General features: G+C 46.8%; 1 protein-coding gene across 1 annotated transcript in view; it reads left to right on the top strand.

Moving 5' to 3' along the window:
* The window catches only part of Micu1 (mitochondrial calcium uptake 1), a 141714-nt gene extending 132507 nt beyond the window's left edge, over positions 1-9207 (top strand). The window contains exons 11-12 of the mRNA XM_027388324.2: positions 5805-5894; positions 8236-9207. Of these exons, the coding sequence (XP_027244125.1) occupies positions 5805-5894; positions 8236-8393 (248 nt within the window). The 3' untranslated portion in view covers positions 8394-9207. The remainder of the gene's footprint in view (positions 1-5804; positions 5895-8235) is intronic.
* Positions 9208-17416: the final 8209 nt, after the last annotated feature.

Here is a 17416-nt window from a genome sequence, read left to right as displayed (position 1 = left end):
ACATACTAGGCGTTCAGTTACAATAGGTGTAACAAATGAAAGAATTTATTCTCACCTCAGACAGTACCTGGGAGAGATGGTGGAATGTTCTAAGATGATTCCCACTGTGATAGAGCGCTCCCACAAAAGCAGCTGGGAGAAAGGTTTATTGCAACTCGCAGTTCAAAGGTGCAGTTCATCTTGGCAGGGTGTTGAGGTGACAGCAGCGTAAAATAGCTGCTCCAGTTCTGCTGCAGGGGAGGAGAGAGCAGAGTCCTGACTGGCATGGGGAGATGGGTTACTTTTTTTCTTTTCTATGACAAAATCCCTGACAAAAGCAACTTAAAGAAAGAAGGGCCGTTGTGGGTGACCTTTTGTTTGTTTGTTTCTAACTCACAGTTTGAGAGGATAGTCCATCACAGTGGGGGCTCTAGCTGTGTCTGTGGGAGGGGTCATGTCACATTCATGGTCAGGAAGCAGAAGGAGATGGACACTGGTGCTCAAAGAGCTTTCTCCTTCTTGACTTTTTATTCTGTCCCAGCCCATTGGGCGGTGCCTCTCACATTCAGAGTGGGTCTTCCATCCTCAGCTAAACCTCTCTAGACACTTCTTACAGACACGTCAGAGTTGAGTCTCCTAGGTAAGTGTAAATCCACTGAGGGTGACAGTGAAGATTAACCATCATGTTATAGCCCAGTTATATCCTAATCTGTGTGAAAATGAACTAATTGATAATTATCGGATAAATTTAAAGTCAAGAGAAAAAGCTGTTGGAATCCCAAAAGAAAAAGAGGCAGCTTTTATTTCCTTGTTAGAAAATTTAAAACTTAATTAGACCTTGACTAGGGCCTCTACCAAATCTCATTTGTGCACCTTGGTGCTGTAGTTGCACAAAGATATAAAGCACACCTTAAAATTGAGGGCAGCTATATATAAAGTGTGATTTGAGGAACCCAGGACATTCCAAGTCATAAATACTGTTCCCCCAGGCCAGGTCTGCAGCTGAGAGACAGCACAGTTAGTAGCCAGCGGTTGAGGCAGTTGGGAGCCTTGGTGCAGCCTTCTGGAGTCCTTGCTAAGATCTTTTTTGTTCTATTTTGGATTGTTTTTTGTTTTGTTTTGTTGTTTTTCGAGACAGGGTTTCTCTGTGGCTTTGGAGGCTGTCCTGGAACTCGATCTTATAAACCAGGCTGGTCTGGAACTCACAGGGATCCACCTGCCTCTGCCTCCCGAGTGCTGGGATCAAAGGCGTGCACCACCACTGCCTGGCTTTGCTTTGCTTTTTAGATTTATTTTTATTTTATGTGATTTGAGTGTTTTACTTGAACATATGTCCCACCTGTATGTCTGTGCACCATGTGCATGCCTGGTGCCTGCAGAGGCCAGAAGAGGCTGTGGATTCCCTGGAACTGAAGTTATGGGTGCTGGGATTCCCTTTGTCTAAGGTTGCTAGGGTAGATTCCCATAGACGTGGTCATGAGCTTTGTAAAGTAACCTACCTGCAGAGCGCTGTGTCACAGTCAAAGGCCTGCCCACACTAAACAAGATGAGACTGTTTGGGCCACCTCACCCAATGAGGTGTGCCACATAAACCAATAATTCACAAAACCCTGCTTTTAGTTTTACTCTTTTTTTAAGACTTTTTAAAAATTCTGTGGGGGTGGAAGGGCTACGTGTGTATATGTGAGTTAGTGCCCACAGAGGTCAGGAGAGGGCATTGGCTCCCTCAGAACTGAACTTGGATCCTGTAGAGAAGCAGTACACACTCCTAACTGCTGAGTCAGCTCTCCAGCCCCTGGTTTGTTTGGTTTGGTTTGGTTTTTGAAGTCTTCTAAAGATAAGGACATTGTAACTGACTGAAGCTATTTGATCATTTTTAAAAAAGGAAAAGGCAGCATGGAAGTCATAAAGTTTTAGTACTGGGAGGGAGTTTAGAGATCATTTTGTTTAAACTCCCATTTTATTGCTCTTGACCTACAATAAAATCATTAACTATGAAGGAAAATGACCTACCCAAACCCCAGCTAGTGCGGTACAAAGCAGAGCAGAAACTGAGGTTGGTTTGGAACATGGCAGCAGTGTTCTTTCTCATTAATGCATGGCAACCAGAAGGACCTGGGAGAGCAGCAAAGAGCCTTTAGTGGAGAAATGGCTCTGCAGTTAAGAGTACTGGCTCCCCTTCCTCAGGACCAGGGTTCCCAGCATCCACATGTCCACATGTGGAGTGTTCAAGTAAAACACTCAAATCACATAAAATAACCATCTGTAAGTCCAGTTCCAGAGGATCTGACAGGCTCTTCTGGCCTCCTTAGACACCAGGCCAGCACATGGTGTACACATAGGCAGATAAAACACCCATACACATACAATAATAATAGTACATTTTTAATTTAAAAAAAAGAAGAGTCACAACACTTTTGTGTGACAACAGAAAGAGAAGAAAATTCAAAGCAAGGATCTCCTAGACAACCTAGACAAAGCATGGAGACGATTATGAACCTAAAAGAGCTTCCGTTGATAAATTCTTGCAGTGTGTGGAAGACAGCCCCTGCACTCCAGTTCATCTTTGCATCTTGTAAAAATATTATTATGAGAAGAGTAGTGCTGGCCAGGATTCCATTCATCTAAGGCAAAGTCATCAATTCTTAAAGTAAAATTACTCACAGTGTAGGCAAGGACGCTCAAATCAGAAATAAATGTTTGCTTTATACAGCATTTCCCATGTAAAGACCTGGTTAATTTTCCCAAATTAAAAGTCACTTAGCATTCTAAAGATTGATTCTGCCTTAACTACATCACTGTGCATATATGATGGTTTTATAAAATGAAATAAGCACCCCGAGGAGGAGGGACACCCTAGGGATTCCTGACTGCTGATAGGAGAGAAAGAGTGAGAGGAAAGCAAACTGCCAACATCAAGGAGGTGAGGACAAAGTCAACTGACATTATGTCCCACTGAGGAGCAGACCAGAAGAGAATGGTGACAAGAAGTACAGGCCAAGAAGACGGCTCAGCAATAAGGGCACTTGCAGCTAAGCCTGGTAACATACATGAATTCAATCCCCAGGACACACATGGTAGAAAGAGAGATACAATTCCCACAAGTTGTCCTTTAACCTCTGCACAAACACATGCTAAGGCGCTTGCACACATGCACATACATGTGCCCACACACACACACATATACAAAGACACAATTAAAAAAAAGTTTTATAAGATGGAGAGATAACTAGCAACTAAGAATGCTTAGATGGTTTTAGGGGGGGTCACCTGAGTTTGATTCCAGCACCTAGGAGAGAGGCTCTGACTGTCTGTAACTCCAGCTCCAAGGGATCTGATGCCTCTAGCCTTGGAACACTGAACAGAGAGTGCATGCACAATGGGGGGGAGAGGGAGAGAGTCAAGATTAGACTCTATCAGCACCAGTGACCATTTTCTCCCTGACCAGTAGGCATGTCCCACAGAGTCAGAGAGCACCCCACTGTTGGACCCTGGAACTGTGGCTTGTGCTTCACATGAGGTCACCCATACACCCTTTTAGTTGCTTTTGTCAGCATGTGTCCGAGGACAGGGTTAGTGACCCTCTTGTCAGTCAGGTCTGCTTCTCATCCCTGACAAACTCTGAGCAGCTACTATCTGTCCCTCCAGTCCAAGATGAACTGACCTTTGCCTGGTAGTGCATGAAATTTCTCCACTGCTTTGTGGGAAGTCATCACAGTGGGATCTCTTTTTCCTCCAATCTCTCTGGTTACTGTCTGAGGTGCGAATGGCTTCCTTTGTAACCTCAACAGTAAGGATTGCACCTTGAGCAGTCATAAGAGTGGTTCTGACTCAAATGCTTAGATCTTACACTCCTGTATGGTGGATGGACATCCATGGCCCAGTGGGATGGGCACGCCTTTTTGAGTGCAGTTTGGTCCCCCACCCTTAAGTGGAAGGCCCCTAAAGATTGTAAAAGAGATCTTGAAAATCTAAGGCTTTTCTTCTGGTTCATTCACAACATGCCAGACATGCAGGCCCTACACCATTCAAACCAAAAAATCAACACAGAAAAAGTGACCTAAAGATGTGTGGGAGTGGCACACCTTTAATCCTAACACTCAGGAGGCAGAGGCAGAATGATATCTGTGAATTCAGGCCAGCCTCGGTTTCAAGCATGAGTTCCCCAGCAGTCTGTTACCTAGAGTCAAACCCAGTTCAGATACAAAACCCCTCTCAAAACAGTGCTTGGGGATTAATCTTCCGTCAGGAAGACAAGCAGAGAGATACACTCACTCTTAAGGCCTCTTTGTTCATCTCCTTCCAAATCAGGGCTTATGTCCTTGTTGGTGTGTCACCAAACACCCTTTTGAAGTGTTGGTGCCTGGTTTGCCTCAAGAAGGAGTAGAGTGACCCTCACGAGAATATTTAAGGAAGGGGGGTACTTTAAAAGCATGGCAGCAGGCTTGGGGCAGAGTTTGTTTATGAATTCACTTTCTCCTTCTTATGGTATTATAGCCTGGTATTGTGAGGTACCAGCAGGTTAAGTATGTATATGTGAGAATAAGTACCAACAACAGGTGGGAATATTGTAGACTCACGGCCACTAGCCTGCTTTGTGTACCCTGGGACCAGTCATTTAAGTTCCCATGGATCCCAGCTCATAGTCTCTTCTGGCTCCAAGATTCTCTGGTTGACATCGGAGGATGTCCTTGCGAGCTTTTTCACCCATACCTCTCCTGAGAGGCCCTTACGTAGTGAAAATTATATGAGTGGAACCTAAAGCACTCTGAAACCTCTTGGTTGTAGTGGCAACACGAACTTAAGTCTGGAATCCCTTTCTACCATTGAGTTATCCAGTCATGGACCACACAGCAGCACAGCACTCCAGCAAAGGTTCTTTCTGGACATCACCTGCCTCTGTCAAAGGGGTAGAATGGTCTTAGATTTTCCTCCTACTGCCTCTTTTCTTCACCCATTGAAGTATGAGATTGGCTGTCCCAACCACTTCGTCGCACCAGGTAGGACTTGGCATGGACATCATGATGTCAAGGCTTCTCTTAGAGAGGTTGTGAAGTTTGGCTGACAGGTTTCATACCCTGCCCAGACCAGGCTCTTGAACTCACAGTGCCTCTGGGTGCCAGAGACAGGATTCCTGGGCTTGCTGGACCACCATGCCTTTAATCCTACTCAGGAGGCAGAGGCAGAATCCTGTGATTCAGGCCAGCCTGATAGAGTTCCAGCCTAACAGTGAGACCCTCAAGAAATAATAAGGAGTAATAGAGCAGAGCATTCGATTATTTATACATAACTTCCACCCTCTGCCCTCCATGTGTTTGGACCACTATTCTCTCAGCACACTCATACACAAAATGAGAAGCATGAAATCAGAGAAAACATCCGAATGGGTAGGGGGTCATACTTTGGCAGGGAAAGCAGGTCTAGAGCAAAAATTTTCTCATTTTCTTTTCTTTTTTTTCTTTTTTTTTACTAGCTGGGCATTGAGACTTAAACCCAGGCCTGTCACAGGCTTCCCTAATGCTTCATCACTATGCACACAGACCCACAGCCCATTTGGATAGTGTGAGACTGTCTCAATGCCCCAACATGGCCTTGAACATTGGTTGTAGTTTTGACACAGGTTCTTACTGTGTAGCCCTGCTGCCCCAAATGTTTGATTCTTTCCTCATGAGCTAAAATTACAGGTGTGCATCCCAGCAGCTGACCTCATTTTCTCAAATATAACCTAAGTACAGTCACAAAGTTTTGAGTGGTTTAACCCCCCTCTGGAGAAAGGAGACTAAAGCTGCCTGTGCAGCACTAATCTAACGTCTTTCTCCTCTCAGTGACGATGCAACAAGTGGCCAGGACAGTGGCAAAAGTGGAACTCTCGGACCATGTGTGCGACGTGGTGTTTGCACTCTTTGACTGCGACGGTGAGTAGGGTCCTGTGGAGTGTAGAGGATGTGCTGAGTCTCTCTGTATTCCTAGACCTTGTTCATAGCAGGGCTGTTGTATGTGAGCAGCTTGGCCCTTGGCACTGTGAGCTTCAAAGATATCACCCTGGGCCCCAGTTTGTGTTTTCCACTTCTTTGGGGTTTGTTTTGGTTTTCATTGTTGTTTTGTTTTGCTGAGATGGGATCTCACTATGTATGTTGGCTGCCCTGGAGCTCACATATAGACCAGGATAGTTCAAACTCAGTGATCCACCAGCCTCTGCCAGTGCTGGCATTAAGGAGTACTACCACACCCAGTGCCATTTACACAGTTCCACCTTGCCTACGGGTTTAAATTAGTGACCACATGGCAAAATGACAACAGGGACCATATTTGCACAAAAGCCCCTTGAAAATGCAAAAAATATTAGACTCACAGAGTTTTCTGCTAGTAGGAGGGGTACACTGTTTCAGTGTCTCTCTTTGTCCTTACGGGCCCATGGAACAGAGAGAGAGAAGAGTCTGGAGCAGGAAGCGTGCTTTCTGCTCATGCAGAGAAGAGTATCCAGTCGCATGACTATCTCGGGCAAGGCACACATGTAGCCCTCATACACGCAGACACTCATGCACATAGAATTTTCTAAATTAAGAGATAGAGAGCTTGGGAAGGATGTACCCAACTAGGGCCAAGGCTAAGAAGGTGGCCATGAAGGGCAAGACACCTTCCAGATGTTCATACCCCAAGCCTTGCTACTTGCAGGTTGATGAATAAAACACTGTGTGGAGGCAGGAAAGGCCTAGGAGAATTCATGTACAGAGCCTCTGTATAGCAAGGGTGGCCCAATACAGAATAGAAATGGAAGACAGAGTTAGTCAGCCGGGGTTGGTGCCACATGCCTTTAATACCAGCACTCGGGAGGCAGAGGCAGGTGGATCTCCATGATTTCGAGACCAGCCCGGTCTACGGACTGAGTTCCAGGACAGCCTCCAAAACAATACAGAGAGACCCTGTCTCGAAAAAAAAACAAAGAAAAAGACAGACTAGTCAATAAGAAGCCCTAGCCATCGGCCAGTAGTTTTAGAATTAATATAAGTCTTTGTGTGCTTATTTGGGGCCAAACGGCTGTGGGAATCTCTAGCAACACCCCTGTACCATAACATCCTCTATTTGCCCCACGGTAACACTTGGCTCACCATTGATGTCACATGTCTCTCCCACAACCTGGGAACATTCCACGGACCAACACACAAACCTCATCCATCTCTGTTCTACCACAGGACCCAACTTCTGCTCCAGTCTCAGTGTCAGTGGGCTGCGGCTGGAAGCATCAAGGAAGAGAAGTTCACCCTAAGCCAAGAGAGTTGAATCTTGGCTGAGTGTGTGCTGGGCCACAGAGCCTGCAGGGTGTGAAGGGTGGAATTTTCTCCCAGAGCTTCTACTTACACCTGACCTGTTTTTCCTCATCCTCCAGGCAATGGGGAGCTGAGCAATAAGGAGTTTGTTTCCATCATGAAGCAGCGGCTGATGAGAGGCCTGGAGAAGCCCAAGGACATGGGCTTCACCCGTCTCATGCAGGCAATGTGGAAATGTGCAGTGCCTGGGACTTTGCTCTGCCCAAATAGTGTCCCACGCTGCACTCTAACACCCTGGACTCTGGAGTGGCCCTTCATGATGCTGCTGCTGGTTCTGGGAGTAGTGTCCCCGCCCTGTCTTTCTGGGAGTGACCTCTGTGCTTTAGAGCCTTCCCAGGTCAGTGTTCTGCTAGGCAAAGTTTGCAGTCAGATCTCAAAGAAAAAGAACGGGACAAGTTTTCAACAGAGATCTGTCTCCCCACAACCCTGTGGATAGAACAACCACACCTCCAGCACTAATACCACAGGACCCAACCTCTGCCCAGCTGGTCAGTGGACCTAGGAATAAGAAGCCCTAGCCATCGGCCAGTAGTTTTAGAATTAATATAAGTCTTTGTGTGCTTATTTGGGGCCAAACGGCTGTGGGAATCTCTAGCAACACCCCTGTACCATAACATCCTCTATTTGCCCCACGGTAACACTTGGCTCACCATTGATGTCACATGTCTCTCCCACAACCTGGGAACATTCCACGGACCAACACACAAACCTCATCCATCTCTGTTCTACCACAGGACCCAACTTCTGCTCCAGTCTCAGTGTCAGTGGGCTGCGGCTGGAAGCATCAAGGAAGAGAAGTTCACCCTAAGCCAAGAGAGTTGAATCTTGGCTGAGTGTGTGCTGGGCCACAGAGCCTGCAGGGTGTGAAGGGTGGAATTTTCTCCCAGAGCTTCTACTTACACCTGACCTGTTTTTCCTCATCCTCCAGGCAATGGGGAGCTGAGCAATAAGGAGTTTGTTTCCATCATGAAGCAGCGGCTGATGAGAGGCCTGGAGAAGCCCAAGGACATGGGCTTCACCCGTCTCATGCAGGCAATGTGGAAATGTGCACAAGAAACTGCCTGGGACTTTGCTCTGCCCAAATAGTGTCCCACCTCCTGCACTCTAACACCCTGGACTCCCTGGAGTGGCCCTTCATGATGCTGCTGCTGCTGCTTCTGGGAGTAGTGTCCCCGCCCTGTCTTTCTGGGAGTGACCTCTGTGCTCAGTGGGCTTCCCTCTCCGCCTTCCCAGACCCCGTCAGTGTTCTGCTAGGCTCCAAGTTTGCAGTCAGATCAAATGTTCAAAGAAAAAGAAAAAAAAAGGACAAGTTTTCAAAGCAGAGATCTTAGCTCCTTTAACAAGTGCCCTGTGGATAAAGAATGCAGGGAGCCCTCCTAACACCTGCCAGCCCTGGGGAGCACCCCCCTCTCCAGGCTCTCCCTCCTGACACCTGCTAGCCCTGGGGAGCACCCCCCTCTCCGTGCTCTCTTATGGTGGGTTTATATTAAGAACATCCGCTGTTCTTCCTCCTGCTGCAAGTTTGAAAATACTCTGGCAGGCAAGAGGAAGTCTGTGATGAATGATAATGAAGCCGACCCTGTCACCCTGAGCTGGCAGGAGGCCTGGTCAGAGGATCTGTGTCAGACACAGGCCACTCCAGGAAGGCCTTGTGCTCCCAGCAGAATTCCAGATTCAAAGGAGCCGCTTCATGGTCCTCTCCACTCCCTCGTTTTCCTCCCAGGCTCCCCGGGACACCTTCTCAGGGACTCTGCATCTCTAGCAACAGTGGCTGAGTTCCTTTTCCTCCCCTCTCTATGGGCTTGCAGAGCCCAGACCCAGCTCAGAGCCTATCTGCTCTCTGTCTAAAACACTCATAAAATATCACTTTAATTATAACAGTTTGCAGTAAATACCCCAAGAGCTCTTGTGTCCTTTCTTTTAGGCCTTTCCTCTGGACCCTTTGTTTTGTCCCACTAGCAGTGACCCCATCCTTGCCAGACGCTGCAGCCTTCTCATACAAGCAACCTGAGACAGGGACAAAAGTGAGGATGCTCTGACATTAAGGTGGAGTAACGTTTCACTTGGGACTGGCATACACAGTCCCAGACAAGAAATTTACTTGGGGATAGACCATGAGCATCCAGCATGCTGGACCTGCGTTTTCAGAACATTGTCCTCTGGTACTCTGCTCTACCATTCCGTCAGTGTGGTGTTGAGCTAGTCATTCCCCATCTGTTCCCTCAGCTGTTCAATGGCAGGTTGAGCTGAATGGGCCCTAAGTTCCTTCCCATGAGCCTTGGTTTCAGCTGTCCAGAACCTCTGAGTTCTGCCTTGGTGTGGCACTCCACCCTAACTCAGAACATGGCCAGGGATTATTGAGCAGCAGGAGAGCTGGGGCCTCTGTCTTCACCTGCACAGGAAAGCAGAGGCCAGAGGCCGGTATTTTCCCCAGGGCCCCCTTTCCAGGAGGCCAGCTTTGCTCCCCACTCACTCTGCTGCCCTGTCCTCCTCTCTGCCTGGCACCTAAGTGCAGGTTTTGCAATGCCAGTTGCTCCACGCCTGAGGCATCAGTGCAGTGTAAGCATGTCTTAAATTTGTCCCAGAATCCATGCTCGCCCTTTCCTGTGGTCCCATTCTCCAGAAGTCCATCTGGGAGCAGCTGGACTTCCTGAACCTGAGACTCAGTGTGCTCCAAGGAGATGAAAGAGAGCCTAGAGACTGTTGCTAAGCAAAGGGGACTTAAGAATGTATCATGGTTTTCTAAAAATCACTGTAATTGCTTCTAGTGCCCCACCTACTTTCGTCTATGGCTGAAACACACAATCTAGAAAAAGGAGAGATGTGGACAATGGTTGCCGCCACACAGAGAACAAGGGACATCATAGGCCCAGGAGCTGGTGCTATGGCTATGCACCCTCTGCAAGTCTTGCACAGACCAAGCCCATGGGAGCCATGAGACCTCTGAGAAACGTCAGGCAGTGGCAGGGGCTGGCTCAGCCTCGGGCTTCCAGTGCCACCTGCTGGCAGAATGGCTCAGTGCAGGGAGTCTGACTTGCCAGCAGGAATTGAGTGGCACAAAGCAGGGCAGAAGGAACCATGAAGAAAGGATCCAACTGCAGTTGACAGAGGAAAGAATATTAGCGTATTGGTCTCTGGCTTTAGAACATGAATGGTAATGAGTAAATGTGTGTTGTTCGCACTATTCTATGTCATTTTCCTGATCAGCTGCTGTGGACCAGGCATGAGAAAGGTCTTCGAGGGGTATGCGTCCTAGAGAGAAAAACAGGAAAGAAACAGGTTCCTAAGTACAGAGAAGCAGGCTGGCTATCTGACCCCAACTTGTCCGTTCACAGCAGGCCTGCAGAAGAAGTGGGATTTGGGTTTGTTTGTTGTTTTAAATACTCATAGGCAATACACCTATGAGTCTACATAAATAGTCTCATAGGTTCAAATCCCAGCACCCACATGGCAGTTTAAAACTGTCTGTAACTCTGGGTCCAGGGGATCTGACACCTTCAGACCAAGGCACATAAAATAAAGCTAAATAAATTATTTTTTAAAAATGGTCTGTTTTAAATAGACCAAGGAGTTCCAGAGACTGAGAAGCAGGACAGCCAAGCAGAAACTGAGTGTACAGAGATCCATAAGTCAGGTCCATCCCGGAAACTGGAGTCCAGGGTTCCTAGCATGGATTAAGGAGTGATTTTGAATTACAATAGGGAGCCAAGTGTGGTGAGTGTGATAACACATGTCTGTGATCCCAGAACTGTGAGTCTGGATGGAAGGAGGCTTGGGCAAAAGAATCACTTTTGAGTTCAAAGGCAACCTGGACTACAGAGTGAAACTTTTATCTCAAACAAAAGAGGGAATGAAGACAGTGGTCATAGAAAATAACAATCATGATGAACATTTGAAATGGGGAACATAGCTCAGTGGTAGAGCTTGTGTCAGCATTCTTGAGCCCCTCGGTTCAACCACTAGCATACCCCAATGTGCAGAACTGAGTATAATACTGGGTTGCCACATGTGGAGGCAGAGGGAAGCTCACTGACAGCATCAGCTTAGCATGCATGGTGTCCTGGGTTTGGTTCCTAGAACCATGAAAAGGGACACAACTAAAGGGAAATTAAGAAACTTCCAAGCACCTGCCTCAACAGATCATATGGAAATGGGGAGAAAGTCATAGGAATAGGGAGATGGCTTAGTGGGTTGTCACACCAGCCTGACAACCTGAGTTTCAGTCAGGATCCTCAGAACACAATAGCACAAGAGCCTCTAATTCCAGGTGAGTCTCTATTGGCGGGGGGGGGGGGGGGGGAGTCCTGCAAAGCCCAGGGGCCAGTTCTCTTGGCATATGCATCAGTGAACAAGAGAGACCCTATCTCAAGATGGCAAACGAGAAACTCACATCCAAGATTTTCCTTTGACCTTCATCCACATACAGGTCCTAGAGTTTGTGCCTTAACACAAAGACACACAGAAAGTATTTAAATTTAAAGAAACGGGGTTACAGGCATGTGCCATCACACCCAGTTTTATACAGTGCGGAGGACTGAACCCGTAGCTTCCTGCATACTAGACAAGCACTCTACCAACTGAGCGACATCCCCATCCCGACATTAGGAACTTTTAAGCATTCTTTTTATTCTTTTTAGATTTGTTACATATACAGTGTTCTACTGCATGTTTGCCTGCATGCCTGAAGAGGGTACCAGATCTTATTTTTAGAAGGTTGTGAGCCACCATGTGGTTGCTGGGAATTGAACTCATGACCTCAGGAAGAGCAGACAGTGTTCTTAACCTCTGAGCCATCTCTCCAGCAACATTAGGAATTTTTAAATGCATAAAATTACTGATAATAAACAGCTTTGAAAATAAGTACCATGAGCAATTCTTTGCCAATAAATTTGAAATTACTGTTTCCAGAAGATATCTCTTTTTTGTTGTTTTGTTTTTTTTAAGATTTTATTTATTTATGATGTATACAACATTCTGCTTCCATGTATATCTGCACACCAGAAAAGGGCACCAGATCTCATAACGGATGGTTGTGAGCCACCATGTGGTTGCTGGGAGTTGAACTCAGGACCTCTGGAAGAGCAGTTGGTGCTCTTAACCTCTGAGCCATCTCTCTAGCCCCCTTGTTGTTTGTTTTTTGAGACAAGGTTTCACTGTGTAGCTTTGGAGCCTATCCTGGAACTCACTCTATAGACCAGGCTGGCCTCGAACTCACAGAGATCCTCCTGCCTCTGCCTCCCGAGTGCTGGGATTAAAGATGTGTGCCACCAACGCCCGGCCTCAGAAGACATGTTACCAGATAGACAGACATAAAGGGAAAATCCAAGTAGCCTAGTCACAATAAATTTAATCCATAAAAATTACAACAGAAAATGCTAAACATTGGGACTGGAGGGATGGCTGATCTTCCAGAAGTCCTGAGTTCAATTCTCAGCACCCACATGGTGGCTCTGGAATCTGGAATCTGATGCCCTCTTCTGGTATGCAAATGTATATGCAGACAAAACACCCATATACATAAAGTACATAAATAATCATTTTTTAAAAAAAAGTGCCAAGCACAAAGGGCCTCATAGGGGGAGAAACGGGACCCTGTAATCCCCAAGAAGTTAGGACAACCAGGTTAATGATAATTAGGAGCCACTGAGGGCTTTACCTGGGAAAATACTGTAATAAACTCTACATTATACTAATTTTTTTCAGTGCTAAGGTTGGAACCCATCACCTTGTGCATATATCAGCCAAGCACTGTACAGTGGCTGCACTCCCGGAGCCCAGCCCTGCATGTTTTGAATGGTCAGTTTTCTTGAGATGCATTAGTGGCTTCGGTAGGATCCACAGTCTTAAGTTTCCCTAGAAGCATGTATCAGGGCTGCAGAGCTTGACTGGAGGAGGGGCAAGCATGGAGCATGTGACTTGAAGGATAGCTGGGTTTAGTCATTTAGGATGAAACCAGACTTGTGATTGTGTAACAGAGTGTTGTGGTTGCTCTTCATGGCCTGCAAAGCTGAGACAAGAGTCAGAATTGGGCAGAAGATGGATGAGCCATTTTTCAGAATGTGGAGGTTGCGGCTGGATAGGTCGCTCAGAAGCTGAGAGCATTTGTTCTCGAAGACGATCCTTGTTCTGTTCCCAGCAACTACATGGCAGCTGTCTGGAGCTATAGTTCCAGGGCATCTGAAGCCCTCTTTTAAGCTTCAATGACACAGGGCATGCGTATGGTACACACCTAAATATTTAAAAAGGAGAATGTGGAGGTGCCTGCAAGACATCAAGAGGGAAGTATCTTGTAGGTAGGCCGTTTGTAAGGGTCCAAACCCAGGAAAAGTGTCAAGAATGGAGGTTTGGCTTAGGTGTCTCCCAAAAAATGATACACTCCCAATTTCAAGGCCACCCGCAATTAACACATGAACTCTGCAGGGTCAGTTTCCAACTGTGAAACGCTGATAGCTGCTCTTTGTCTCCCTCAAACCTCCCTGGATAGAGGTTGAAACAAACAGACTTTGAATTTAAAAATGATTACATACAATGGGCCAGCCAAGGGACAGGCCAAGTTTGATAGAAGTATGACTGCTGTGTGCCTGTCTCTTACCAGCATCCAGAGAATGTGGGCCGGTGTGGAGCTTCAGAGGTGCACAGGAATATATTCATGAGTCTACAAATAACTGATCTGCCAAGTGAGATGACCCGTGCCTGTAATCCCAGCACCCTGAGAGTTCAAAAAAGCAGGAGTTTCACAAGTTCGAGGCCAGCCTAGACTTCGTAGCCTCCAAGCATAAAGTATTTTTGTTTTTGCACGTGTTACACTGAACCCTGGTGGATTTGGAGCCCAGACCTCGTCCCCATTCCCACAGTCTGCTTCACTACCCTGTCTGCCCATGTATACTGTAGTTTAAGCAGAGTCTTGACAGTGAGATTTTGGGCCCACAACTTAATGAAAGGAAATGCTTGGATACAAAGTGTCCCCTAACACCAGCTTGGTCTCCAGCCTGTGGATCATGAAAGAATAACTTATCACTGGTTGTCTGTCACCACTACTAAGTTCCTCCAGAATGAGCTATCAGAAAGTAGGGCCTGTTTGGACTTCTTTTTTTTGGGGGGGGGGTGTTCAAGACAGGGTTTCTCTCTGTGTAGCCCTGGCTGTCCTGGAACTCACTCTGTAGACCAGGCTGGTTTCGAACTCACAGAGATTCACCTGCCTCTGCCTCCCATGTGCAGGAATCAAAGGCAAGTACCACCCTCAAAAGGCTGTTTGGAAAAAGCAGATCACTGAGGGCAGATCTGTGATGAGTCAGTCTGTCTTTCCTTCCCTCTTCTCCACCCTCTCCTTCCTGGATATCATAAAGTGAATTGTCCCTATACCTCTGTCATGAACACAGACCACAGCCATGGAGCAAGGCAACCACACAGAAACCAGGAAGCAAAGCAAATTTGGTAGGCCCTGTACTCAGGCCAGGAAGGAAATGGGGTTAAGGTCTCCCTCCGCCTTGGTTTGCCTGAAAGTAGGGTATAAAGACTCACATGCAGAGAACACCAACTGGGCAAGGCAAGGGAGGCCTAGGCTGACAGAATTCCAAGAAAGAAGGAACTTTCTGGGCTTTAGACCCTGGCTCAGCTGCCAGTCCCTGATAGAACAGACAACTCCAGTATCTGCACCACCTCTAGAGTTTACACACAGTCCCTCTGTCTGGTCTCTTCCTACCTCCCTGCCTTGTCTGGGCTCCCTGAGGTGGAGCTCGGCCTTCCTCATGGCTCATCTCCGGATTCCTAAAGCTCTGACTTCCAGAACAAACACATAATGACTAAATTCAATTTTTCACTTCACAGAAGTGACGGGCTCCCCGCTGTGCCCTAAGGAATGAGTGAGAATTGAACAGATGGAAGAGATAGTTGAGGATGAGCCGGTAGACAGGAGTGAGGAGAGATTTTTAGATGTGGGGAGGAAATGGTGGGTGACAGACCATTAAAGGACATTACAGGCATATGTGTTGGAGATGGACTCAGCGCTTACTGCAGCCTGTCACTAGTGTGGCTTCAGGGCCAGTGTCAGGGCAAGGTAAAGCTCTTGCAGGGACCTCTGGGTGTCCACAGTGGAGGCCAGTCCAGCTGGTTAGAACCAAAATTCTCAGGCTTTCTCCCATTACAAAACGGTGACGTGATGTTCTCACCCATAGTGTGCAGGCCTGTCATTCCAGCATTTGGGACGTTGAAGCAGAAGGATCAAACAGCAAGTTGAGGCTTGCCTGGGCTACCGGGAGAGCACCTGCATTTAGAAAGTTTAAATGCACCTGAATTTAAAAGACAGTTCATCCCTGACAGGATTCTTGTTTTGTTTTGGAGACAGACTCTCACTCTGTAGATCAGGCTGGCCCTGAACTCACAGCAATCCTCCTGCCTCAACCTAAGTAATAATATTACAAGTATGAGCCACTATGTACAGCCTTATAGTTTATCTTATTTATTTGGGATTTTTGTTTTGTTTTGATTTGGGTTTTTATTTATTTGGGTTTTTGTTTTGTTTTCATTTGGGTTTTTTGTTCTGTTTTGATTTGATTTTTTGAGACAGGGTTTCTCTGTATAGCCTTAGCTATCTTGGAACTTGCTCAGTAGGCTGGCCTTGATCTCACAGAGATCTGCCTCCCTCTGCCTCCCAAGTGCTGAGATTAAAGGTGTGCACTACCACAGCCTGACACATTTTTTTTTTAAACAAAATCTACAACCAAGAACCTAAATGTTTAGCATGAACTGAGGAATGTGGTTCTCTTCACAGGCTTCAGACTGAGAACTCAAAAGTAAGGACGACAACATGGAGGCCATTTAGGTCATCCCTTAGGCTCATGACAGAAGCAGTTCAGGTAGCAGCAGCCTGCTCTGTGTGCTGCACCTAATGCCCTGGGTTCCCTGTACCACAAAAGGGAGGGAGAGAGGGAGTCAAGGAGAGAGGAGGGAAGGGACTGGGGGTGGGGGTAAGGGGAAGAGAGAGAGGTGGGAGGAGGAGGGGGTCAAGCCCAGCAGCAGAGGAAAGAGTGGGAAACTGAGGCATAAATAGCTCCTGGCGAAGGACCATCCACACCCACCACAGAAATGCCCAGCTACCTCTCCAGATCCTTACTGATTGGGACCTACTGTGGTAGTTTGACAGAAATGTCTCCCATAGGTTCATATATTTGAACGCTTGGTCATCAGGGAGAAACTACTTATTTGCATCTACTACAAAATGTTATGATATACCCCACATCAAAACCATACAGCCTGGGCGGTGGTGGCACATGCTTTTAATCCCAGCACTCAGTAGGCAGAGGCAAGAGGCAGCCAATCTCTCTGAGTTCAAGTTCAGCCTGGTCTACAAAGCAAGTTCCAAGAAAGTCAAAGCTACACGGAGAAACTTTATCTCAAAAAGCATTCACGTCCACTTCCAAAATTAGGTTTGCAGCTCAAGCTCCTTGCTATTTATTTTTGGTGGGGATGGATGAGGAGCATTGCTGGGATTAAAGCCAGGGTCCTGCTAAGCCTGATCACCACTGAGTTCAACCCTCAGCTCTCCTATGCTCTTCACTTACACCACCTTCTGTCATCACATCACCAAAACATCTGCCCTAGATCAAACGTTTAATATTCTTCTCAACAAATTCTCCTTTCGAAGACTCCCCTGTTTCTCCAGTTCAAGAACACAGTGAAGGGAGCAGGTAAAAGCGCCTTGGCCTGAGTACTGCCATTTTGACTTCTGGGTGAAATAAGTTCAGGTTCCCAAGCCCTAGGGAAGCTGAGGACTGTCCATGGCTGACCAACCTCCTCCTTGAGCCATAGAAATAGTCGTTGTTATGCATCTTCAGTTCTCTAGAAACATGACTGTTCGTAACCACAGAAGGAACAAATGAATCTGATTGGTTGGACTGAAAAGTTTACATTGTATGTTGGTTGACAATGATGGAACACACAAGGAAAGTCCCTAATCTTTCATTTCTGATTGGTAGAAATTATAACTGTAACTTGGCAACAACCGTTTGTGATTTTGGTACTTATAAACCCGGCTTCTGCCCCTGCTTGGGGCTGTCAGGAGAAACAAGGCTCCCAAGTCCTTGTCCCGAAGCCCTGATGCACCAGCAACC

The sequence above is a fragment of the Cricetulus griseus genome (assembly GCF_003668045.3).
Source record: "Cricetulus griseus strain 17A/GY chromosome 1 unlocalized genomic scaffold, alternate assembly CriGri-PICRH-1.0 chr1_1, whole genome shotgun sequence".
Lineage (NCBI taxonomy): Eukaryota > Metazoa > Chordata > Mammalia > Rodentia > Cricetidae > Cricetulus > Cricetulus griseus.
This window is presented reverse-complemented; position numbering and strand designations above follow the sequence as displayed.